Source organism: Chlamydotis macqueenii, chromosome 9, assembly GCF_036417535.1.
Source record: "Chlamydotis macqueenii isolate bChlMac1 chromosome 9, bChlMac1.mat, whole genome shotgun sequence".
In the NCBI taxonomy this organism is placed as follows: domain Eukaryota; kingdom Metazoa; phylum Chordata; class Aves; order Otidiformes; family Otididae; genus Chlamydotis; species Chlamydotis macqueenii.
In genome coordinates this window covers 15,531,160-15,555,132 of record NC_141564.1, presented here as the reverse complement: position 1 = coordinate 15,555,132, position 23,973 = coordinate 15,531,160, and the positions used below count along the sequence as shown (strand labels likewise).

At 46.3% G+C, this 23,973-nt stretch overlaps 1 protein-coding gene across 3 annotated transcripts in view; it reads left to right on the top strand.

Annotated features, from left to right (window-relative positions):
- Positions 1–22,890, top strand: part of TP63 (tumor protein p63) — a 104,640-nt gene extending 81,750 nt beyond the window's left edge. Inside the window, exons 5-14 of one of the 3 annotated variants that reach the window (XM_086754316.1) lie at positions 2,775–2,961; positions 4,673–4,788; positions 5,113–5,222; positions 5,496–5,632; positions 6,630–6,712; positions 7,660–7,796; positions 19,111–19,268; positions 20,237–20,381; positions 21,251–21,344; positions 22,594–22,890. In XM_086754316.1, coding sequence (XP_086610442.1) covers positions 2,775–2,961; positions 4,673–4,788; positions 5,113–5,222; positions 5,496–5,632; positions 6,630–6,712; positions 7,660–7,796; positions 19,111–19,268; positions 20,237–20,381; positions 21,251–21,344; positions 22,594–22,890 — 1,464 coding nt within the window. Of the gene's footprint in view, positions 1–2,774; positions 2,962–4,672; positions 4,789–5,112; positions 5,223–5,495; positions 5,633–6,629; positions 6,713–7,659; positions 7,797–12,303; positions 12,419–19,110; positions 19,269–20,236; positions 20,382–21,250; positions 21,345–22,593 lie in introns of those variants that run through there. The other 2 variants (XM_010117459.2, XM_086754317.1) reach the window with 2 other exon arrangements.
- Positions 22,891–23,973: the final 1,083 nt, after the last annotated feature.

Below are 23,973 nucleotides of genomic sequence, written 5' to 3'. Positions count from 1 at the left end.
CCTCCACGTGCACCGACCGTGTCCCGAAGCAGAGGTGGGCTCCTCTGGCATGAAGGTCCTCCTTCTCTGTGATATGCCACGTTAAAGTTGCTGGCCACAGCCTGGAGCTCTTGAGTCTGCCCGGTGTTTTGGGGACATGTGTATATATTTCTTTGTTGCGTAGACTCATTCATTGTAACCTGTTAGCCCTTGGCTGTTTGCTTTCTGTGAATTCAAGCTGTGCATCCGATGCCTTTCTTGCTGATTGCAGCCAAAGGATTCTGACAGTTGGGGCGCCAAAGGGTGGGTGAGGAGCAGATCCCTTCCTTTGCTGGCAGAGGGGCCACACTGTTTGACCTGGAGCCTCACTATTCACGCTTATATTGGGCACCTCTCCTCTCTTTCTGAAAGCAGTGATTTTTATTATTATTTTTCCTCATCTTGTAACCCCAGCTTTTTGTCTTTGAAGATATTACACATAAAATTACAGTCAGCACCAGCACTCCTGATCCATGACAGGGGCATGTATCTCCTTCCATTTGTTCAATTCTCCAAATGCCTGCAGACACCAGACACGTTGGCTCCTGGTGTGTGCTGTGCCCTCCCTGCGCCATCGCACTTTCATATTTATGCTTTCATTTCAACACACCACCTTTGGGTGCCCAATGTCTTTACACTTCAGTGCTGTTAAGGCATCCAAGTGATTAGTTGGCTTTTTGAGATTTTTGAGGCTTTCTGTCCTTGAAACCTTCACAATGCTATTAGCAAACTGAGGGAAGCAATGCTTTCTAAATGTTCTTCCTCTTTCAAATAGAAGTGATTCTTTTCCTGCCACTTGAGATGAAAAGACAACATAGTGAGCTCACTCTTACCTTCAGTAAGGAATTGCTTTTTAATTAAAAAACACTAAGGAATTTCAGTTTAAAAAGATGTACGATATAAATCACCATCTAGATCTGTTTCGCAACTTTTTTTTTGTAATTGTTTGGCATGTTCCCCATTTCCGCGGGCTGGGTAAATCCTTTGTGGGTTTAATCTCTAGCCTGCAGGCACACAAAATACATTGCACAATTTGGCCTTTGCATTTTAAAGAATTTTTTTTTTTTTTTCCTTAAATACCTGTAGCATCTTCTCTGCCATATGGCAGGGTGGCGCTGAGAGAGGAGAGAAGGGACCGGCTTGGCTTACTTCTATAATCCCTCTCTCCTCCCCAGTGTCTCTCCCAACTTTGGTTTTTCCTATGTTAGCAATGTGTACACTTTGAAATGCAAATAATCCCTGAATATTGCTAGCTAATCCTTCTGTTGCTGCATCACCCACCACCCACCCATGCGTGTGCCAGCTCTTCCCATCCTGGCAGGGTGGATGGCCACCTCATGCTCTCAACCCGTATGAACCTGTCAGTGCTCTGTTTGAATAGTTGGGACCGGGGCTGTATCAGCGCGGCTGCTAGAGATGGTTTTTTTTGAGAAAACAACCACCTTGGGGCTTTCACTTTTCTTTCTCTGCAAGAACCAAAGAGATGGAAGTGGGGAAATGCCAGCAATTCCTGTGGGTTACGTGGTTAGATTTCTGGGAGAGCTCTGCACTTGCAAGTGTCTGAGCACCAGGAGAAAACTGAATGCCTCTGGAGTGGGGTACTGATGAAAACTGCTGCATTTTGAAAGAACCTCGTACAGCAGAGGAGACTGGAGATTCTCCTTCACAGGGGATATCCAGACAAATCAGTTCAGGTTACACTGTACTGAACCACATAGGAGTTTTCTTGCAACCGTTCCTGCAAAGCACATGCATTTATTTCAGTGTGGGGTTTTGAGCAGAAACCAGTGACTTCAGCCCTACTTCAGTGTTTTGCTCAGTAAAGGTTTCCAGATGTGAAGACACTTCAGGAAAAGGCTGTACCAGTATTACTACTTTAGTGTAAAACATCTTAAAAGAGGGGAATCAAATATGCTCTAAATGAGCACAGTGAATAGAAGCATCTTATTCTGCTCCAGGTGTTCATTGTACACCCCAGGATGGTCACAGCCTGCCTTTTGTACCCAGCTCCTGGCTTGTGCTCTAGGTCCCACCATGGACCTGGTCTTTGGGCTATTCAACTCTCTGAGCTTTGATATTTATTTTTATTATTATTTATTTGTTATTACTATTATTACTACTACTTTTCCCCTTCTTTTGTGGACACAATGCTTTGAGTTTAGAAGTGGGGAAGCTGCTATACAGATGATCAGCAGAGGTACCGGATGCTTTTAAAAGATGACTGTAACCTCAGATTTGGCATAACTCTCAAATTGGTCAGGGTCCTGCTTTCAAGTGCTGTAAATTCCAGAGTCCATGTTTTTTCTTTCATCCCTCTGCAAAAGTAGGAGAGCTTCTTACAAAACAGGATGAAACACTTTACGTGTGTGGCTTCCAGTGCTTCCAGGATTAGTGTGTTATGAAGAGAATAGTGTCCATTTTGTTAGGTGCGTAATGTGTATCCCTTGGACAAGGAGGTGTGTGCCCCAGAGAAATAAAGACTGTATTTGTTAGTGTAAAAGCAGTGCTCTTTATCTGAAGATTTTTGCCTTTGGGAAAACTAAGATGTAGATTTATACTCTGCTATTCTAAAATAGGGAAAGGCCAGGATTTTTGATGCTTGTCTGGAAGTGTGGCTGTTGTGTGAACAAGTGCAATGCACATGCAGTAGTTGGTGCATTCGGTTGTCTGTGCAAACCCATCTTAATCCTTCTAGCATGCCTCCATCTCTAGCTGAACATCCTGACACTTTTCTTGCTCTTTTCTCCCCCATCCAGTATTCCACCGAACTGAAAAAGCTGTACTGCCAGATCGCCAAGACATGTCCCATCCAGATCAAAGTGATGACCCCACCGCCTCAGGGAGCTGTCATCAGGGCTATGCCAGTCTACAAGAAAGCTGAACATGTCACCGAAGTGGTCAAACGCTGCCCGAACCACGAGCTGAGCCGGGAGTTCAATGAGGGTAAGGAGGGCAGTACTTTTCTGGCAGTCCCTCCCCAGAGCTGCTTGGCTGATGAGTGGCAAGTGCAGGGATTTGGTGGCAAGTTTACAGCAAATCTTCTAGAAGCAGACCTCCCTGCAATGTCTTGTGCAGCTTTTTATTTCCTGTGCTTAGCAGGAAGCTTCATGCCATACTTCAGCTGTCCCTGTGTAAGCATGTCCTTGGGAAGAAAGTACCTCATGAAATAAACCTCACGCCTGCCCAGGCTGGATGGATGTCTGTCCCCGTGGCAGGCAGTGCCCTTCTGGCAGCGTTTCCCTGCTCCACTTTTGCTCCCATGATGAGAAGCAGCTGTTCCTGTGCTCAGGAATGAGCTTCCATGTCACTGGGAGAGGGATCTAGTAACAGGATGCAATATCATCTCCAGTCCTTAATCCATGCCTCAAAGACAGAGGAGCTGTTTATCTCTAGCGGGATAATGCTAAGTGCGTTACTGTAGCCATCAACTCTAGGCAACCTTCCTGTACATTTAACGCTATCGGTTCAGTACATGTTTTAATCTTTTACTTGTTTCTCCTCGTGTTAGTGAAGTAGCAGCTGTTTTAAAAATGTCCTGGGGTTTTCTGCAAACTCATGGGCTGGGCTCCATTTTGCCTTTGCCACTTAAGTTCACATGAGTTCAGATGAGCATCTGTTTTATTCTACGTGCATTATTTATCTCCTACTGTAAAAAAAAAAAAAAAAGCTGGTGTCAGTTAGCAGGATGTCTCGGGAGCCTGAATCCCATTGCTGGTTACAGGGCAGCCAGCTAGACAAGCCCAAAAATAAAGCAAGGAGTCTGCAGTGTAAAATCAGAGTGGAGTTGAAAATAGTTTTTCATATTGGAAAGTATATTTCTGACAGAACTGGAGTTTTTGAGGCTTGATAGCTGGTTTTAAGAAAGAAAAAGAACCCCAGAACTATAAAGTCTTATTCTGAAGTAATTATTATTTGAAGTAATTATTTAAGAAAATGAACCATTCAAACACAAAACTAATTCTTTGGAAAAACCTGTAACATATTTCTCTCCTTAGAATTTAGTTGTATGTTGTAGAAACACTGAAGAAAATTTTCAGGAAGGAAACTTTTTTTTAATTTTTGGCAAGGTGCCTAGAACTAAGAAAGATCATGTTCCCTTCTACCACTGCTGTAAGCAAGTGTGATTTTTTCAAGTTGACCATTGATTATTCATATATGCATGTTTCTCCTGCTGCTTAAATCTTTTTTTAGCTCCTTAAGATCAAGACTGATGGGAGGAAAGAGAAGAGAGCTAGTAGTTAATGGGGAAAAGAGTAGGGATTGAGACTTGAAGGAATTTGCTTTATGTACACATGAGGGGGAGGAAAGGAAAGGCTTTCAGCTGGTGTGAAAACCCATGCAGTTATCTGCTCGAAGAGTTGCTGTGAGCTGCCATTCAGTTGGTGTTTGGGCTCAGCTGGTCTGGGATCTTGGGAAGCCAATGTTCAAGTTCACTCACAAGTGTCCAGCATGAGCTTGAGAAAAGTCTGCATTGCCTTTCATATCTGTCAGTGGGCAGAAGGGCTGCTTTAAGGGCTTGGGGGCATTTGTGTGCTCTGATAGACCTCTGCAGCCAGGTCTGAGGGTCTCCCTTGCTGGAAGACCTTGCTGCCCTGCGTATGAACTTGCTTCACCGAACAGTGTCTCTTGTCTTTTTGCCTCCTTGCCATTGCAGGGCAGATTGCACCTCCCAGCCACCTAATCAGGGTGGAAGGGAACAGCCATGCTCAGTACGTAGAAGACCCCATCACCGGGAGGCAGAGTGTGTTGGTCCCCTACGAGCCACCCCAGGTACGTTGAGAAGCCAGAGTGGTGGCATCCCAGCACACAAAGGGGTGGGGGTTGTAACCCTAGTCAAAGGAGTTGGGATCTTGTGCTTTCCCCATCCTCATCACAATAAATCCCTTCTTCCTCTTTGTCAGAAATGAGCTTTTGAACACCCTCTTTATCCCTTGAGAGTAGGAGTTCTTAATTTCTTTTAAGGGAGCCTTGTGGTGGGGCCTATTTCATGCTAGTCTGATTGTAGCACAGCTGTGGGAGTACAAGATGAGAGGCTGGGAAAAGCCGAGCTTTCCATTCACCATCTCTTCTACTCATCTCCTTTGTTTCATCCAGGTTGGTACAGAGTTCACAACAGTCTTGTACAACTTCATGTGTAACAGTAGCTGCGTGGGAGGGATGAACCGTCGCCCAATCCTCATAATTGTGACACTGGAAACAAGAGAGTAAGTAGTGCATCATGAGTGTAGCTCTTTGCTTGAGAGGTGGCCTTCTGGGTGCTCTTCTGCTCAGGGCAGCATTGCATATCCTTAGGGACAGTTTGATGCAAGGGGCCATACGATATTTTTTAAATCTTTGCAGGTGGGAATTGCCCAACACCTAGAACATCGTGACTGGGAAATGGGAGGTTTTGGTTTGTGTGTAGTCTAGTCTGATGTTGAGAGAGGTTGCTGGCCCCTTATCTGAGCTAGCTGCTGATGTTTCACCTCTCTTCACAGCGGACAAGTCTTGGGCCGCCGATGTTTCGAAGCCCGCATTTGCGCTTGCCCAGGCAGAGATCGCAAAGCAGATGAGGACAGCATCCGCAAGCAACAAGTCTCTGACAGCACAAAGAATGGTGATGGTACGAAGCGCCGTAAGTAGCTGGCAGAGCTGGGCAGATTGCAGATCATGCTGTCACTGGGTGCAGGGGTGACCCCGGCGCTTGTGCCGTGGGGACAGAGTGGTGCTGTGCATGGGCTTGGGGGCATTAGATGTCTGTTCTCCTGGGGTGAATCAGCCTGAAAAATGAGCTGGTGTTCACAAAACAGCATTTACAATCTGGGTTTGCGGGCTTCCTTGCAATGCTGCCTGTGTTAGATTAGCCCCACCAGCAGTGGCTTGAGGGGGTGTTTATTTGCTACCCTCAAGGTACACTGTTGGGACTCTGTAACCACTTTTTGAATCTTTACTGTTTGTTTGGGACTGTGCTGTCATTTTCCACTCCTTCTAGCCAGTGTCTTCTGCTGTGGCATGTCTTCCAGCCACAGGGATCTAGATTAAGACTGCATGTAAACCCTGCTGTGCGTCAGAGGTGCTCTGGCAAGTGGCCTCTCCTTGTGCTCTGAGGATTGCAATGTACTCGTCAGATGTGCAAGATGTGGAAACTCAGCTTTGGTTTCCCGCATATGCTCAGTGATGGCACTAGGCTGAACAGGAAGGCAGGACGTAGACTGGAGAGGGAGCTCATTTTGACAGTGAATTCTGTGTGCTCCCTGCCTGTTGTCTTGCCTTTGTGGATCACCTATCCACCGACAGCTCATGAGCACTGTAATACCGAAGCTCACCACCTTTCTTGCAAAGAGCCAGTGCTTGTTTGAGGTACAGCTGGCTGGGGTTTTGCCATATACTCAGCTCTCCTTGGCTGATGTGTTTCCCCAAGCAGTATGCCCACTCAACATCTGCAAAGTGGCATCTGCCTTATGGAGCCAGGAGCTGCAAGCACAGTTCTGGAGTGGCTCAGGCAGAGACCCTTCCAGAGCACTATGGATTTGAGTTGGCCATGCATTTCATGTCTCTTTTTCTTTTTCTTCCTTTTGTGGTTGGTTGGGTTGTTTGTTTTAATGGGGTGCTTTTTGGGGTTTCTCTTCCAGCTTTTCGACAAGGAACTCATGGCATACAGATGACATCTATCAAAAAAAGACGTTCCCCAGATGATGAGCTCTTATACTTGCCAGTGAGTTCTCTCTATCTTTGCATTTATCCTATGTTTAGTATCTTCCTCAGTGCCTTGAAGTAAGTCAACTGCTCAAGTAGACCTCAGAGAGAACTGAGGATGAGGATAGGATGTGGAATTTTTTATGTATAATTTTTTTTAATCCCCAGAGCTATCTATTTTAAATACATACTCCTAGAAAAAAAAAATATTTAAAAATCCCATTAGTTGCTGACTGAGAGTGGATTGTGCAAGGCATATGCGAATATTCCAAGGAATCTGTCTGTCCTGGTGGAAATATTGTTTTGTAGACCTTACTCAGTTTCACCCTCTGTCATGTCTGGGTCTGTGGCATTTGAGCTTCCTCTAGAGCTAAGAAGCGTTGTCTTGCTGACAAAGGTGGATTTTTCTGTGGCTTTTGTATGTGTTGCCATCATTGTAGAGTGACAGAAGTGAAATATCCTGCATTAAATGTAGGATCAGAAAGAGCAAAAAGTATCTGTAATTGGCCATTTATCTGCTTCCCCATGAGCCACATTTAGTTGGATAAATCACAAACAACAGTGTGCTTAGAGGAGAAGGGAGATCCAAATTCAACTACTCTTTTTTTCCTCAAGGCATGTAAGATTCAGCACCAGATCTCCTTACATCTGAGGCAAGTAAAGACACTTTCTGTTTAACAGATTGGATCAGAATATTGCTTTTGGTTGGCATAGATTTACATCAAGCCAGATGACAACCCCATTCATTAGCCTGTAGTGTCAGATTATCGCTCTTCAACATTATCTGCTGTAACTCTAGCACAAGGCTTAGCGGTTTTATTATGTATGCAGAGAGTATAAACACAGTATTTGCATCCTGCTCTGGTTGACTACGTGACTATCTAAAACTCACTAAGGTGGCTGCCACTGTAGATGCAGTCCTTTTAAGGCTTTTCTTTTCCCTCCTTTCTTCTTCCCATGATCCAGGTGAGGGGACGGGAGACGTATGAAATGCTACTAAAGATCAAAGAGTCCCTGGAGCTCATGCAGTACCTTCCCCAGCACACAATTGAGACCTACCGGCAGCAGCAGCAGCAGCAGCACCAGCACTTGCTCCAGAAGCAGTGAGTATGAGTGTGCTTGCAGCAACCTGTGCAGTGAGGACAGCGTGAAGGGGGAGAGAGGAGAGAGACACAGAAGGCTTCTGCACAGTTGTTTGTAGGGACGTGGTGCTCAACCGAGAGCCAAGCACTCAGAGTACTGTGTTGGCAAAATCTTTTCCAACAGCATAGCTGCTTGTTAGTCCCCTGGTCAGAGCTGGTAGAAACCAATGCCAGGAGTTTGGCCAAAGCCAAGTTTCTGGAGCAGAACTTGAGAGACTCTGAGATCCAGATTTCATGACCTGTGCAATGGAACAAAGCAGTCGTCTTTCCCCAAGCGCATGTCCTGACTGCTCGCAAGGTCCCTCTCTAGTCTCTTGTCCCAGACAATTCAGCTTTTGGCCTTGGAGGGTGAAGGAGGACAGGCTTGGCAACTCATATCTCACTTCCAGCCAGAGCTCAAGGCACAGCACAGCGAGGCAGTGCTATTGAACAGCCTGCGGATAGAAACACACTGCGCGTGTGTGCCCAAGCTGGGGAGTGCAGGAAGGGTGTGCTCTTCTCTCATCTGCTCCGTGGAGCCATCTCCACACCTTCTCCAGGGTATCCAGCTGAGCATCTTGTTAAGAGCACGCAGAGCTGGTACTGTAAGCACTGGCTCAGCCAAGTGCTCGGACCCCACTGCTGCACGTCTCTGGTGCTGTTGGAAGGCTGGTGTCTCAGTGGGATGTAAGTACTATAGGTTCCTCAGCTATAGAAAGGGAAACTTGAAAGTCAGGAGCAAAGACTGAAACATGTAAGAATTGCTTTATGATCAATGGGTGCTTTGAAGAAGGACCCTATGTGTGCACTTTTAAAGTGTTTTTAAAAACTGTATTTTGTCACTGTCTCCACATTGTGCATGTGAAAGGCCAATGTAGTCCTTATCTGAACTCAGCTGGCAGGGCTGTGCCAGGATTACTTTGGGTGGCGTAAGCGGCAGGAGGATGGGGAGAAGAAGGGCCAAATAAGTGTCTGGTTTCCATTTTCCCCTCCATTCCCAAAGCTTTGCAGTTACAGAGACTGGATCAGAGAACGACTTCCCAGACAGACCGTAAGTGGTGTCATTCGTACGCGCTGCTTCACCTGCTGTATCGGGTGACAGAAAATAGCCACCCAGTCTGTAGGTAGCCGCCAGCGGTAGTGCTTAGGATCTCACACGTTCCTGCTGGTAAGCTCACGCGTCGAGGCTGTGGGTATAACTCATTCCTCTGCAGAGGTTAGCATGAGGCCAAGGCACCACATAAGTCCCACTTGAGCCTGTAGGGATTTATTTCAGTGCCTTGGCCTTGTCTCTGGACTTCTGCAATACCACAGCTTCAAGCCAGATCTCTGCATGTGTTCACACTTCAACCTGTGTGTTTTCAGTGTCAGCTGGAGTCTTGTGGAAGTGTGAAAAGAGCTTTCTGCCAGAATGGCTGGAGCATCCAGGGGTGCTGTACTCTTCTTCGGGGCACTTAAAGTTCTCGTTATTATTATTTACTTTTATCAGTCATCTGCACTGTTTGTATACACTATAGCTTGTATTTACTGGCTGCTAGGCATTGCAGCCTTTGTGCAATCGGCTGCGTGTCTTCAAAGCTTCACCTGAACTATAGCTATTTCAGCTGATCCATGATTTTGTAAGCAGAAATGGATGGCAGCAGATGACAGCTTTCACTGGTACTGACAGTTGCTTTGCCATGATTACTGTTTTCATTCTTCCTATATCAATAGTATGAGTCCCTGGCAACTGAGGTTGGTATCTGGGTTACCTTTAAGACCAGCATGTATGAGTCCAGCCATTTAATTTAATGAAACTTCTTTTGGCATGTCTCCTGGCACTTGTCCAGTGATATACTCATTTTTCTCAGCTGCTGAGTGTGCTCAGATACTGGAGAGAAAGATTAAGAGCTTTTAAGGATGCCAGGAGTGGGGGAGAAAAATAACTTTCAGTGTTTGTCCAGAGCTGCTGCAGTTGTCTCTACTGACAGCCTGCCACCAAGCAGGGCCCTATGTGCTGAAATGCATGTTCAAGCAATAGCTTCTTAGGTGCAGTTGGGCTCTGGTCCTTTTTCCTTGATAGTCCATGGTATGACTTAATTTCTGAAGGAATGTGTTCAGGGCTAAGGGGCATTTAGGCTGAGAAGGCTCAGACACAATTGCACTCCAAAAAAAGAATTGTAAAGGAGCTTCAGTTCTCAATGTGAGAATGGGGAGAGAGGATGCTTTGTAGGAACTGGTTTGGGTAAGAGCGACCTTGTGTGCAAGCAGGTTCAGCAAACTGCATGCTGCTGGGAGATGTCCTGCCTCTGCCGCCTCACCAGGCTGGCCAAGCTCAGTGGCACAGTGACTCCTTTATGGGTCTGTTCTGGCTTTAAAAAAAAAAAAATGCCTTTCACTTTATAAGTAGGGATGTACTTTCAAAATTCAGTCTGTTTGCTTTCATTCGAAGTGTATGAAAAACTGGGAGCTAGGAAAGTGTGTATGTAGTGAGCAGGTTTGAATGTGTAGGAAGCTGTAGGTCCTAGCAGGGCTCTGTGGGGCTGCAATGTTTGTGAGTTGCCTTTGGCTTTTTATTCTGAAAATGTATCTGCATCCATATGTGCTCCTTAGTCAAGCTTTGATGGGGGAATTGCTTGATTTCTTTAGCTTGCTTTTCTGAGCAATGGTTAACATAAAAAAGCTCTTTAGGTGTGTGGGTAGAAGTTTCCTTTTACTTCCTACAACATGGAAAGCTTCTTTTTTTAAGAGTAGGAAAAGCAAGGATAAGATCATCATGGTGAAAGGTAGTTTTAAAAAAATAAATCTATCACTTTGGAAAACAATTGTATAATTGCTCTCATGCACATAGAGACAAGCACTGCTTTTGGCAGGCCAGCAAAGAGCCAGTGCTGTCTTACTGCAACTGTCTTACTGTTCCGGAATAAAAAGGACAAATCTGGTGATAAGGGGAAAGCTTTGAGTCCCACAAGATGATAAAAAATACTATAGTGCTCCACATCATGCCAGACCACAATCTTTCTCTGTCTCATCTCCTCTCTCTGTTTGCTTCTTTGTGCATGGTTTTCTCTTATTTACAGTTATGCCAAATACCTTCATGATCATAGTTCAGAAGTTTTTTTTCAGCAGCAGTTTCTGCTCTTCCTTTTTCACTGCCAAATCCTGGGGCCCGTATTTGAACAGCAGCACACACATTTACGTAGAATACTTCCTTTTCATGGTCTGCCACTGTTGTTTAAAACATGGATTAGCCAGAAGATCCTTGCTGCCAGAGATAAGAGGTGGCCAGTGCCTTCTTGGGGAGGGAAAGTTTCTTCAATACTCTACTGTGAAATGTATTTACTGTCAATGTTCCCAAGTAGTATCTGCACAGACTCTAAGGGTTTCGCTGGAAAAAAACTTTTTCATATTCACCAAAATTTCCCATGGTGGGCTTCACCCTGTTGAGTACTGTTTTCAGAATAGTCTCTTTGAATTGGCCATAGCATGCCTGAAGGGATTTCACAAAGTCTTCCAAAGGCTACCAAGAGGAGAGCTCTTTTGTGTCCCAGCCAGCTCTTCTATCCCAGCTAACGTTACTCTCCTGTCAGCAGGGCTGCAGCTACCAGCCCACTGCCTGCCATTCAGTCTAGTGAGCAGCACAACTCGTTATCCAAATGAGAGGGAATTAACCTTGCAAGTGAGGTATGACAGAGCTGAGCTATCCAGTGCCTGGAGTGCCCCAGCTGAGACAGGAGCTGCAAGGATCCTGGCACTTGCTGTTGCAGGGAGGGGGCTGGTGGGGAAGGTTTTCTTCGTATTTCCACCTAGTTATTTTCAATTTTGGTGTGGAAGTTTAATAGTGGATTTTTGCATGGTTTGCTTTAGTAATGCTGTGCTTGCATGCATTGTGAACTCCAGGCACTTGGATCTAGTGCTCTCACTAGAAAACTGCCAAGATGAAAGTAAGCAAGAAAAGGTAGGGGATTAGGTATATGAAGATGTGCTGCATTTTCTTTGCTGGCTCTGCGTTAGCTGGCAGCCCAGGGACCCCTCAGCTTTAGTGCAGAGGGTGCCCCAGCTTTGCTGAGATGTAATCAATACAGCCCTTTCACAGTGGGCACCATCCTCTCTCCCTAGCACCAGCTTCTGTTTTTTAAGTAATTTGAAGTGGGTTCAATAGAAGCTGCTTGTCTCCTTTTCCCCTTTGTCTGAGTGCTGTTTTCCTCATGGTGCTGGGAACAGTATTGCAGCACCATTTGCACCCAAGAGACTGGACAGCAGAAATCAGATTTCCCTGTCAACTAGTTGTTTTCTCTTCCTTGCCAAGCACTCACTTGTACCCGTGGCTTTCTAGCTTTCTAAATCTCCATGTCTCATACTCTCACTGTGGGAGTTAGGACATCTGCTTTTCCCCTCCTTCAAGCCCATACTGTGATCATGAAGGTGAAAAGTGACTGTTTCTCTCATGGTGGCTGGTGAAGGCTTCTGTACATTCATCTTTTTCTTTTCTCTGGTTCCTTCTCTACAGTCTCCTTTCGGCCTGCTTCAGGAGTGAACTCACGGACTCAAGGAGAGACCCTCCCAAACAGACCGATGCCATCCTAAAACATTCCAGCCCCCCAAACCCATCAGTATATCCATAAACTGAGCTGGCGGGGTTGCTTTGCCCAGCTGGCAGGACTAGGAACAGTGGGGCAAATACACAGCCTGGTAGCAACTGAGGAAATAGTGAGAGTAATCTCCTGAAGGGACTCAAACTTTGCAAAAACAACAGACACTTCTACAGACCTCTCAGCTGTAGCTCGTGGCATTGGGAGGTCGGGAACCACAGTGTTGTCTGTCTTGATGTAACGTTTTCTTCCTGTTTTTGTAACTTGTTGATACTCTTACTTCTGTATTTGTGAAACTCGGCAGGGTTTCTCTGAGCAGGTCTCAATTTTAAAATGCCTCTCGTTTTGTTTAAATTAAAATTGTGTTCATGGGTTGGGGGGGGGGTGGAAGAGGGTTGGGTGTGTTTAAACAGTCTGTGATAGTCAATTTGGGCTGTTTTAATGCTGGTCATGCAGTAATAGCACAAATAGCCGAAGTATTTGTACTGCTGGACAGAGAGAGGTAATAATTATATCAATTGGCACTGGTAAGAAATCTTTTTTTTTTTTCCTGTAGAAGTGCCCAATAATGGCATCATGAATTGTTCCTCCTTCTTTCTAATCTTGAAGGGTCTGATCTAAAATACATCAAAATTGAGGGAAGACTGGGTAACTTTGACTTTACACCAGCGCCACTGGTATTAATCCAGCTTTGCTGAACTCCGAAAGGTCCCTCCTGATTCTGTGGGCTGAGCTGCACAAGGTGAATGTGAGGTTGGAGTCTTTCTGTGTGGTGATATCCATGTGTGCCCAGTACCAAAGGGACAGTTCCTGTCCCTTTGCAGCTGAGAGTATAAAGGGCAGAGTGTCCAAAACTGCTCATTGCCCTACCTGTGAAAAGGGGTCACAGCTTGCCCTTTTCCTTGCAGAGGTTCAGCAGTTACTAGATGTTGCATTAGAGTATCAACAGAGTATCAATACTCTGTTTTTGCCCTATCACTACAAACATCACAGTTCAAAGGAAAGCGGTGCCAGCATATGTTGCAGCTGACTCAGCTAAGTGATCTCAGACCATGCCACCTTGTCCATTAATTCTACAACCAGTGGCCTTTGCTTTTGCTTATTGTTTCCATAAACTGTGTCCTGGCTTAGCAATTCCTGTCCAGAAGGCCATTTCTCAGCAAGGACTTGTAAATCCTCCCACTGCTTATGTTCAAACCCTACCTCGGTTTGTATGGAGCTTAACAAGGTGGATGTGAACCCTTTGGAAACTTCATCTTTAAGGGTCGGGCCCAGACCAGCACGAAGGAGGAACAATCAACAGGCAAGTAACATACCATGGAATCAACCTGGCATTGCTGAGTGTGGCACTAGGTGCAGATACTGGTGACGAGGGTAGGCATAACACCTGCTGTGGCTTTCCCCACCAAGAGGTGCTCAAACATCCTTACATGAAGAATAGCCCTCGATGCTGATAGAGAAGTGACCTTCAACCCACACTCTCAGGCAGTGGCATCTCTCCTGAGGAACCCTCCAATGATGTTCATGGCTGCAGGAAATAGAAATGTGAAGAAGTCACTGAAGGTACACCAGGAACGGTGCTCCCTGTGGGCTGGCATCTGCCCAGATCAGTGGTGGTTGGGGAACAGAGCTGGGATGCAAATGCAAGTGATCAGCTGCCCCTGAGAAACACAGGGGACTCGATCAGTACTGATGGGGACTTGTGTGCCTGCAGCGCAGTCTGTGCTGGATTTATTTGGGGCAGGTGCATACCCAGCTCTGATACACTTGTGGTTAGGCACAGCCTGAAGAGAAGGTGCCTCCCAAATGCAGAGCGGGCCTCCTGGCCACCCACCAAGGAAAAAAGCCTGATGCAGTGGGAGAAGACTCTTATCTCTGAACATCACATCATCTGCTTTCAGGCAGCAGAGTTGTGATCTGAGCAGGTGATGACTCGTACTAACATCTCCTGAGAGCCATATCCCATCTCTGGATATTGCCTTCATTGTCTTAGCAAGACTTGTTCTACCATAGCAATGTGGGGGAGGGCTGATGGAGAAGAGCCCTGAAAACTGTGATTAAGTATAAATAATAACTAATTAAACACTAGAAGTGACTGTTTCTTACAGTTGCAGCTCTACCATTGTTCCTTGTGTAGAGCTAACCAAATCAAGTGCCCCTTTACTTTGTCTGGAAACTCCAGGAAGTACTTTGAGACCACAAAGCAGGTAACTATCGCTCTGTGGCTTTTTGTCTGGGAGAAGAAAGGCAATACTATTTCTTTCCCTGTAAGAGCTGAGAATCAGAACTGCAAATGCAGCCCAGATGCAGGATTATGCTTGGCACTGTCAGTTTGTCCTTCCAATGTGGCTTCATTCCTGGATCTTGGTCTTTTCTGATTGCGGATAGCAATACAGAAATACTGGGATAGGTACACACTAATCTGTATCTAGAGCTCTGCACTAGGGCAGGCCTGAGGTGGCAGCCCACGAGAAGATAAAGGCATCCACCGCTCCCACTGGGAGATTCCAGTTCATTCTCCAGTTCCTTGTCTGGTGTGACCTCTAGGAAATATCTTGTACCATGATGGGCAATAACAGCACCTGGGACTTCCACCAAACAAGAATGTAAATTATTTGGATCCCACTGTCCTCTGGAAAGACTTTTGAATTCATCCTCCTAACTTGTAAGAGGATGACTTTTGTCATCCGTGGTCACTTGACTTGCTCTCCAGCTACAAGGTGACTATCTTGGAAGTGCATTTTTTTTTTTTTATATTAAATAACCTGGAGCTGGGAGCAACTGGAGTTGCTTCTTGATCTGTCCTCTGCAGATAAGAGAACTTTTTCCCAGCAGTCTTTTGGTTGCTTCTTTGTCATGTCTGGGGCTTCAGGAAAGTAAGCCTTTTCCTTTCAAGGAATAGCCAAGTGGACTAACTGGGCCTTATCAGTCAGATCGTATCAGTCTATGTTTAGTAGTTGATGTACATCCACTCCCTGTATTATCGCTCCCTTCCCTGAAGAGCAGATTGCATCCACTGTCAGCCTTGGGAAATTCCTGTGCCTGAAATCTAAGGGGAGTCATTATCTCCACCCTTGTCCCTGTGCTGTGGTTGCTGTCTGCCTAGTCACCATCAGGGCTTCTTTCCATGCTCCCAGTTGGTTACCAAGCCTACAAACCACTTGTGTGGTTGAAAAGTTGCAGTATTGCTTGCTTTAGAGTAGCAACTGTTTGAGATGTGGAGAGCAAGGGCATCTCTCTGCTTTTCATCACCTGTGTCACTTCTGTGCCATTACTAGCCTATGTCAGTGACATCTCAGCATTATACAGCCCAATGGGCACAACCTTACTTGAAAAAAATGTTGCCAATGGGCACATTGACCATGTGTGAACTTGGGGTGTAATCCTTGCTGCACTTGCTGTGGCCACTGTAAGGAAAGGCAGGCCCAGAAGTGGACAGCTTTAATTCCACTTGGGTCTCTTTGTGTTGTGACTAGCTCTAGTCTGTCTTCAGGGATAGCAAACCATAGGCACGGGGGCTTGGGTGAAATCTTAAACTCTCTGAGCCTGAGCTGCCCTGTTCTTGCACTTAATGAACCTTTGAAGTCATTTGCATTAAGGCTGCCTTGAGGGTGGTGTGCTCATCTAATGTGGATGAGGACTCTAGGACTTGTCTATGGAATCAGGTAATTGGTCTGTCCAAGCAGTTTCCTACCTCTGGTGAAGGGCTGATATCCAGTGAGCTGGGAAAGTGCAGAATTATACAAGGTAACCTGTGAACTGAACTGTGCTTCATATGTGGGAGAAGGAAGTTCCTTCCTGACCTCTTGAGATGATCAGTATGTGCCTTGAAGCGTGAGAGGTGATTGCCCTCATATGAGCTTGCACAACTACAAATGTTATTGGATAAATAATTACATAGCCTCTTCAAGAGAGAAAAATCAGTTGCAGAATGTGACTCAGTGCCTTTCGTATCAGACTGTTCCAAGAAGTATAATAGTATCTTAATTGAAGTCCTTATACCTTGATATTAAAATGCGTTTCATTGGCATTGATATCAAAGAAATGTTAATGCTCTAATCCTAATCTTTCTCGAGACGTAGTATTATTTTAATGAAAATCACTGTGCATGACATTCTTATAATACCTGTTTTAAAAAAAAAAAAAATTAAGAAAGCAATATATATTGTAAATGAATCCTCAAACACCCTGTAGTCTGTGTGTTTAATACAAAAAACACTTTCTTGTGTTTCTGAGGCTGTTGCTATATTGATGTGTGACATTGATTTTCAATAAAATTTTGCATCTTGGTTTATCTTGGGACTTTTCTTTGGCTAGATGGCTTTCTCTAGACCTTTTACACGTCTGCTCACGTGCTGGAATACTTTAGTTGCAACAAGTATGGGTAAGATGAAAAATGCTTTTGCTTCCTGTTTTATTCACTTGAGCTTGATTGTCTTAATCTTGATTCTCACGAGTATGAATGAGATAAGAATAGAGTCTTTAAGCTATATGTTAAAGTGTGCATTTGCTTTGTGTAGTGTAGGGTGCTTTTGGTTGGCTTGTGTTTGCTTGCTTTTTCATTTTTATTCCCAAAGTATTTTGTAGTCTCATAACCAGCTTTGCTGAGATCACGGTTGGTGGCAGAGAGGGCAAAGCTAGGCCCACTACTGACCTCCTTGGAGAATCTTCTTTTGTAGCAACAGGCATTCTTTAAAAAAAAAAAAAGTTTCTAGTCATGAGCTCTTTGAGTAAAATCTGTCCTGAGTTTAAATAATGCAGCTAAATCTTTTTTGGGAAGTTCTTGTTGATTTGATTTGGAATGTCACTGTGTGACCTCCTCACTTGTATATCATGTAGATTTTGCCCTAAGAGACTACTCAGGTATGTATTCATTTCAGCGGAAGCTCACTTAGGATAGGTGCCTGAACCTGTAAAATAGAAATATTAATTTTGGTCCGAAATCCAGAAGCCTCTTAGGTTAAGGATGGTGTGAACCTGACTTGTATTTCATGGCTGGCTTCAACTTATAATTGGTGAATTGAAACCTCAGATCTGAATCATTCCCTTCACCCTGAAAAGTTGGGTCTGAACTTCATGGCTCAGTTTCACTTCCCCTTGGGAGTTGCTGCCATCGTTAATATTAATTTGTGAAGCTTCTTGTGCTTTCCACTTCCTTGAGTCTATGAAGTTTGCTGGATCTTGTCCTGCATCTTCACTGCCAAAGGACAGTTCACACCCTTCTGTACCTCCTGTAATTCTGTAATTAGGTAACATTTCTCCAGGGCCTTAGATACTCTAGCCTGTTAGCATAGATGTTTTCTCCACCCAACACTGCAAGTCTTAAAAGTGCAGGAAGCTGGAGACAATGTAATTGTATGAAACTTGACCTTGAGTGCTGAAGGTTTTAATAAATTATCTAGGAATAAGCCTTTTCTTTCCTTTACACTTCGCTTATTTGAAGTAATAACTATTTTCTTTGCATAGAAGGAAAGCCAGTTCCCAGGAATTAGTGTAACCAGCTATACCCAGACAAACAAGTTTCCCAGTGGGAAATAAGATGGGAATGTGCCCCTGCACATTTAGCCACGGGGTCACTGTGATATGGCCGAATGAGTGCCAGGTGACCTCTGCTCTGTTGGGTAAGCACGGCTTGCGAGGGTATGTTGTGTTTGGGAAGCGTGACCGCTTTCCCAGCACTTTTTCCCAGTCTTCCAAATGCCCCTGGTGTTAGAGAAAGAAAAACCTGCTCTCTTGTGGCACGACAATGCTCTGCCAATTGCGCTGTTGGACGTGCTTTAATGATCATTTTCTGCATATCTCAAATAAGACCCCACTCCAGACGGGATGCCGCAGCCGTAACTCAATCTGGGAACTGGGCTGCTGTTCAGAAGCGGTCTGGTCTTTGCGCTCTGGATCGCTTACGAGGCGGGATTGCAGCTGGGACCCTCAGGGCTGGGCAGGGGGGAACTTGCCAGCAAGACTCTCTGGCCCGGTTCATGGATAGTGCTGGATGGAGTTTGGGGCTGTCTGGACTTGAGAGAGGCTAGTGCTGTTGTCAAGTGGTCGTAGGAATCTGACACTCTTTGCAAGCAGCCTGCGGGGTTTGGATACCTCCTTAACACCGGCAAAAGCTGGATGCCGGCATCCCAGGCAGCTCTGACCATCTCCACAGTGGTCTATCAGGCGTATGAAGCCCATCTTGGGCTAAAAGCCTCTGGCTGTTCTATATACACCTGATAACAACCTGATTATATTAATAACTAGGAATTTTGCAGAAACCAGGGTGACTGTGATCGGATCTGAAAATTGTTTCTGCAGTCAGGTTTTAGGGGTAGTTAGGATGGTTTGAGATAGCTTCCTCAGCTCTTGTTCTTACGAACAAGCCTTTGCCCACAAGGAGAGCTTACTTTGAAAATACTGTTTTCAAGTTTTGGTAGCTGTTTGCTGGCTTTGTAGATGTTCTTTTTAACTGAAAAACTTCAGTAGAAACTTTCCTTAAATAAAAAAAAAGTTTTCCTTTGTCAGTATTTCGCTGTTTTTTAAATGCCCAGAATATCTGTGAAACTTCTTATTTCCTTTTGGCTGATTCTCCAATGATCTTTATCAGCAATGCTCCCATGGTGTCAGTGATTTTTCTAGCAGTAGCTCACCACTGCCACAAACAGAAAAACATAGCCCCTTGGATGTATGCTCTTAACAACCAAATGCTGTGATTCCTGTCTTAACATCTCCTTGGTTTGCAGGACCTCCATGCAGTCGCAGTCATCCTATGGCTCCAACTCTCCACCACTCAACAAAATGAACAGCATGAACAAGCTGCCCTCCGTCAGCCAGCTAATTAACCCCCAGCAGCGCAATGCCCTGACCCCAACCACCATCCCCGACGGCATGGGAACCAACAGTAAGAAACCTTCACTCACTTCTCCTGCTCTGTGCGTGCTCCCCGCTAGTCTGGGCAAGGAGACTTGGCATCTCCAAGTGGCAAGCTTTAGTCTGGGGAGCCTGGAGTCATTCATGGGAGCAGGGCTGGGAACCTGCAGAACCAAATATTGCTCCCTGCTGTGCCATGGGGCAAGACACCTGCCTTCTCCAGGCTTCAGCATCCTGCTCTGAGCCTCACAGGGGTGAACAGAGCTACCTCTTGCTGTGGACCTGTCTGGCTGCACTGGCACCTGTCTTTCAAGACTTGTTTCTTCTTCCTTTCCCAGCAGAGGAGATGCAAGTGGTGGCAAACTTTTTATCCTCGGTTCAATTATGATACTTCTTAGTTTCAAAGGAAATATCTACATCTCGCAGCTCTGTAACGTGCTTCCTCCTGGCTGCTGAAGAGTGCCCAGCAGCCCTGTAAATCCAGGATGACAGACATGGTTCTGGGGGCTGAGTTTTGTTGGTGGTTGTTTTTTTTTTTTTCTTTTTTTTTTTTTAATTTCAAAAGTGCTGGGCTCTTGCCCACACCTGTTGCTGATCCCCTTTGGGTGCTCTTGGTGTCTCTGAAAACAAAGCTGTTTGGCTTCTGTATTGGGTTACTCCACTGGCTCTGTCCTGCTCCTCTCCTGCAGCAGGGAAAGCCGAGACGCCTGCGGCTTGCTTAGGTTTCCACTGAGCCTGTTTGTAAGGGAAGGTGACGCGGCGGGGGTGGCGCTGCTGACAGTTGTTCCAGCGAGGGCAGAGCTCCTGATGACTGTCTGTCATATGGTCCTTGTGTGGCCATTGAAGCCCTGTCTGAAATTCCCTGTGAGCTCACTCCATTGCGGGGCTTTGCAGGGGATTTAAGGCTGCTTTGGCTGCGGGTGCTGTGCTGGGGGCAAAGCAAGGGTCTGTCTGGGGATGCCTGGGTAACAATGTGCTCCTCCTCCTTCTCTCCTCCAGTTCCCATGATGGGCACCCACATGGCCATGACCGGTGACATGAATGGCCTCAGCCCCACGCAGGCGCTGCCTCCTCCCCTCTCCATGCCTTCAACGTCCCACTGCACCCCCCCTCCTCCGTACCCCACAGACTGCAGCATCGTCAGGTGAGCAGGAGCAGGCTGCCTGGCACACTTTTCCCACCCACTGGGAGTGGAGGCCTCGTGTTGGGAGCCTGAAGGGTCCTGCCAGGTCCCTTGACCCATTCTCCTGGAGCACTGGATCCCAGTGGGTCTTGGCAGTGCTGAGAGTGGCACCCTCTGGGCACCGAGCCTCAAACTCCCACCTCTGAGCAGCCAAGAAAAACAGGGACATTAGGACTGCAAGAAAGCCGAGAGATGCAGCATCTATTGCACTGGTGGAGCTGAGGGCGCCAGGCAGCCTTGCAAACATTGCTTTTTTTTTTTTTTTTTTTTTTTCTTTTCCCCTTTGGCCACTTGACAAGCCATGGCTGGGGTCAGAAGCCCCTCTGCCCTCTGTGAGGTCAAACAGGTTGAAAGATGCTGCCTGTAAAGGAGGAATCCTTTATGCTTAGGGAGAAAGGTGCTGATTTGAAGTACTTTGTGTGCATGATGTGTCTGAGCCCTGGACCCACCACTGCCTTACTGAAGCCCTCTATCCATGCAGGAGGCTGCCCTGGGCTCAGCTGCCTTCTGGGTGAAGTGACCTGGCAGGAGGGTCCACGTGAGCCTTCCTGCCCCAAGATCCAGGCTGTGCAGCACTGGCTCTTGACCAAGGCAAGGTGCTGCCCTGAGGGTTGTCTGCTAGGAGCCAAGCTGAAGGACTCCCTCCTTTGTTTGATGTGGCAGCGGTGTGGCTTGCTGGCCTGGAATGTCTTGGAGAAGGTCAAGCCAAGGGTGAAAGCTTTGTTTCCTGTTGCTGCAGGTTGGCTGAGTGTTTGGTTTTTCTGTGGTTTGGGCTGTTGCAGCCAGGGTGATCCTTTTTTCTCTCTCCTTCCTTCCTTCCTCCTCTGCAGCTTCTTAGCGAGGTTGGGCTGCTCATCCTGTGTGGATTATTTCACGACCCAGGGGCTGACCACCATCTATCAGATTGAGCATTACTCCATGGATGTAAGTAACTCCTCACCATTTCCTTTGTTTGCACTCTTGGCCCTGCTGTAGGAATGGGTCAGAAATTCAGACTCAGTATTTTTTTATTTTTACATGGTTAGTTTGACTTAAGGCTGTTGCACACAGGGAAGACTTATTGTGAGGTGAAGGCAGGCTGGACTCCGGGCCAGCATAGTAACTGCCTTGCCTGGCACAGAAAAAGTGTCTCCCTCTCCCCACCAGTGTCCATTGTAGCCCCCGAAGTGGCCCCAGCCCACATGCCTGTTAATTCTGCAAGGCTTGGTTTCAGTTAACACTGCTCTGAAACACCTGACTCGCCTGCAGGCAAGTAGGCTGTCCAGAAGTGGTCTGGGTTTTTCACTCCCTGCTTCTGTTTTCTGGCCTTACCTTAACGATCTTCCCTTGCCACTGGCATCTCAGCCATGGTTTGTTTTTTTTTCTCTTGCATGGCTTTTGCTGCAGGGTTGCTGCTTCCTCTCCTGTGCCATGGCTCTCCTCAGAGCTGGCCATCCTGTTTATTGCCCCCAGACTTTGCAAGGCTGTGGTGCTTTTGCTTCCTAGCCCAAGCTGCCTTCCTTCTGCTGTTGCTCTAATTAGAAAAGCTGACCCAAATTAACTAAATCTGATTGCTAATTTTTTCAGAAGCTGATATCACATTTCCCACAGTTAGGTAAGGCTACCCTCAGGTACTGTACCTGCGCAGAGATGATGGGGCCTCAAAGTCCAAATTCTCTAAGGTTAGGTTTCTGTTCTTAAATTTTGATTGTGTTCAAGCAATTAAGGCAGTTCCTACAGAGTCAGACCCAGGGCTTCAAATACTGGAGCTCAGACTTTGATTCTAAAATCCTTTTGCAGGCTCTGAATTAAACACAGAAGTTCTCAAAGCCATTGAACTTCTGTAGCTCAGCATCCCCCACTATAGACAACTAACAGATCTCCCTGAAGTTGTTTTGGAGGCCTTGCAGTCCACTTAAACATCTAGCTGTAGGTCACCATATCTTATGTAAGAATGTGTTTTGTGTAACTTCAAAAAAAGACTTTGTGTCATTAGTCCTTGCTGCCTCATGGCTGCACGTGCTTCTTCAGAAGTGAACCACCACCTTCAGGATTAGTGGTTTATCTTCTACAGAGCATCATGACCCCATGGATATTAGCAGCTTTATGGGTTAATAGGCAGGGTGGCCCAGAGGCTGCTTCTACTCCTGGAGCCCAGAGGTTGCCCTGTTAAACCTTCCTCCTTGCCTTGCAGGATCTGGTGAGCCTCAAGATCCCGGAGCAGTTCCGCCATGCCATCTGGAAGGGTATCCTGGACCATCGGCAGCTCCATGACTTCTCCTCCCCTCCCCACCTCCTGCGCACCCCCAGCGGCGCCTCCACCGTCAGCGTGGGCTCCAGCGAAACCCGGGGGGAGCGAGTCATTGATGCGGTCCGCTTCACACTCCGGCAGACCATTTCCTTCCCACCCCGTGATGAGTGGAACGACTTCAACTTCGACATGGATGCCCGGCGCAACAAACAGCAACGCATCAAGGAGGAAGGGGAGTGAGTCCTGCAGAACCCTGCTCCGCCCCGCCTCAGCTACAAACTGCTCAGCCCTTCATTTGTCTTCCTTCTGCTTGGTACTGCACCCCTGGACGAAGGGCAGAGGGAACCTTGCTCACTCATGTTAGGTTGTGCCCTTGATGCTGTCTAGGTCATACTCCTGGACCGCAACCTCCACCCCAGCTCTTGCAAGGGGAAGAGCTGAGCAAAGGGGGAAGGCGGGTGGTATTTCCTTGAAAGCCGTTGACCTTCTTGAGAAGGCGTCGTTCTTGTTTCATGTTTTCCTTTGGGGAGAGGGCTTCTTTTCTTGACTTCTGAATCCTCATACACCTTGTGGGTGTCCTGACCTGCAGATTTGTCTCTCTCGTCCAGCGATCCTGCTTTAAAAAGCAGGAAGGTTAAAATACTTTTTTTAAAAGACAAAAAAAAAAAAAAACAACAACTCTGAAACCAAATGCCAAAAGCCTAAGGCCACCAAACCCTGAACTAGCAGTTCATTCGAAAAATAAATGGGAATTGGTCTGCCGAACGTTGCACTTAAACAGCCTCTTCCCGCGGAGCTGAGTGCTCTGTTCGTGTGTAATATTCTCCAGCGGAGACAGCACATGCACTTTGCTGGGCAGGCCAAAGCTTATGGCCACCTGCAACCCACTTTTTCCTTTTTCCCTCGCCTTCTCTGGGAAAAACCAAACCTGCTGTCTCTTCTCATTTTGAATTTACATTCATGTGCATGTCCTGGTTTGCCTGTTTCAGGATATAAATGCAAATACTGCCGTTGGTCACTCTTCACTTTTGTCTCCCACCCAACCTTTAGCCGTTCTGTACCACTACTGACATTTAAGCTAGAGAATTAGGCTTCGCCACATATGCAGCCTGGTTAGTTTATCGTAAGGATTTGCCTGCCTAGCCTCCAGTTGAACAGAGGACCAACTGAGAGCTGCACACTGATTTGTAGGGCTTCAGCTATCCTAAACCCAGACAATCTTTTATTTAGAATGTGCTAGATTGGTTTCCTACCAAGTAAAGCAGAATCATCTTTAGATTTATCTGTAATAGGCTGGACCCTGTTGTGGTTTGTTGCTGGTGA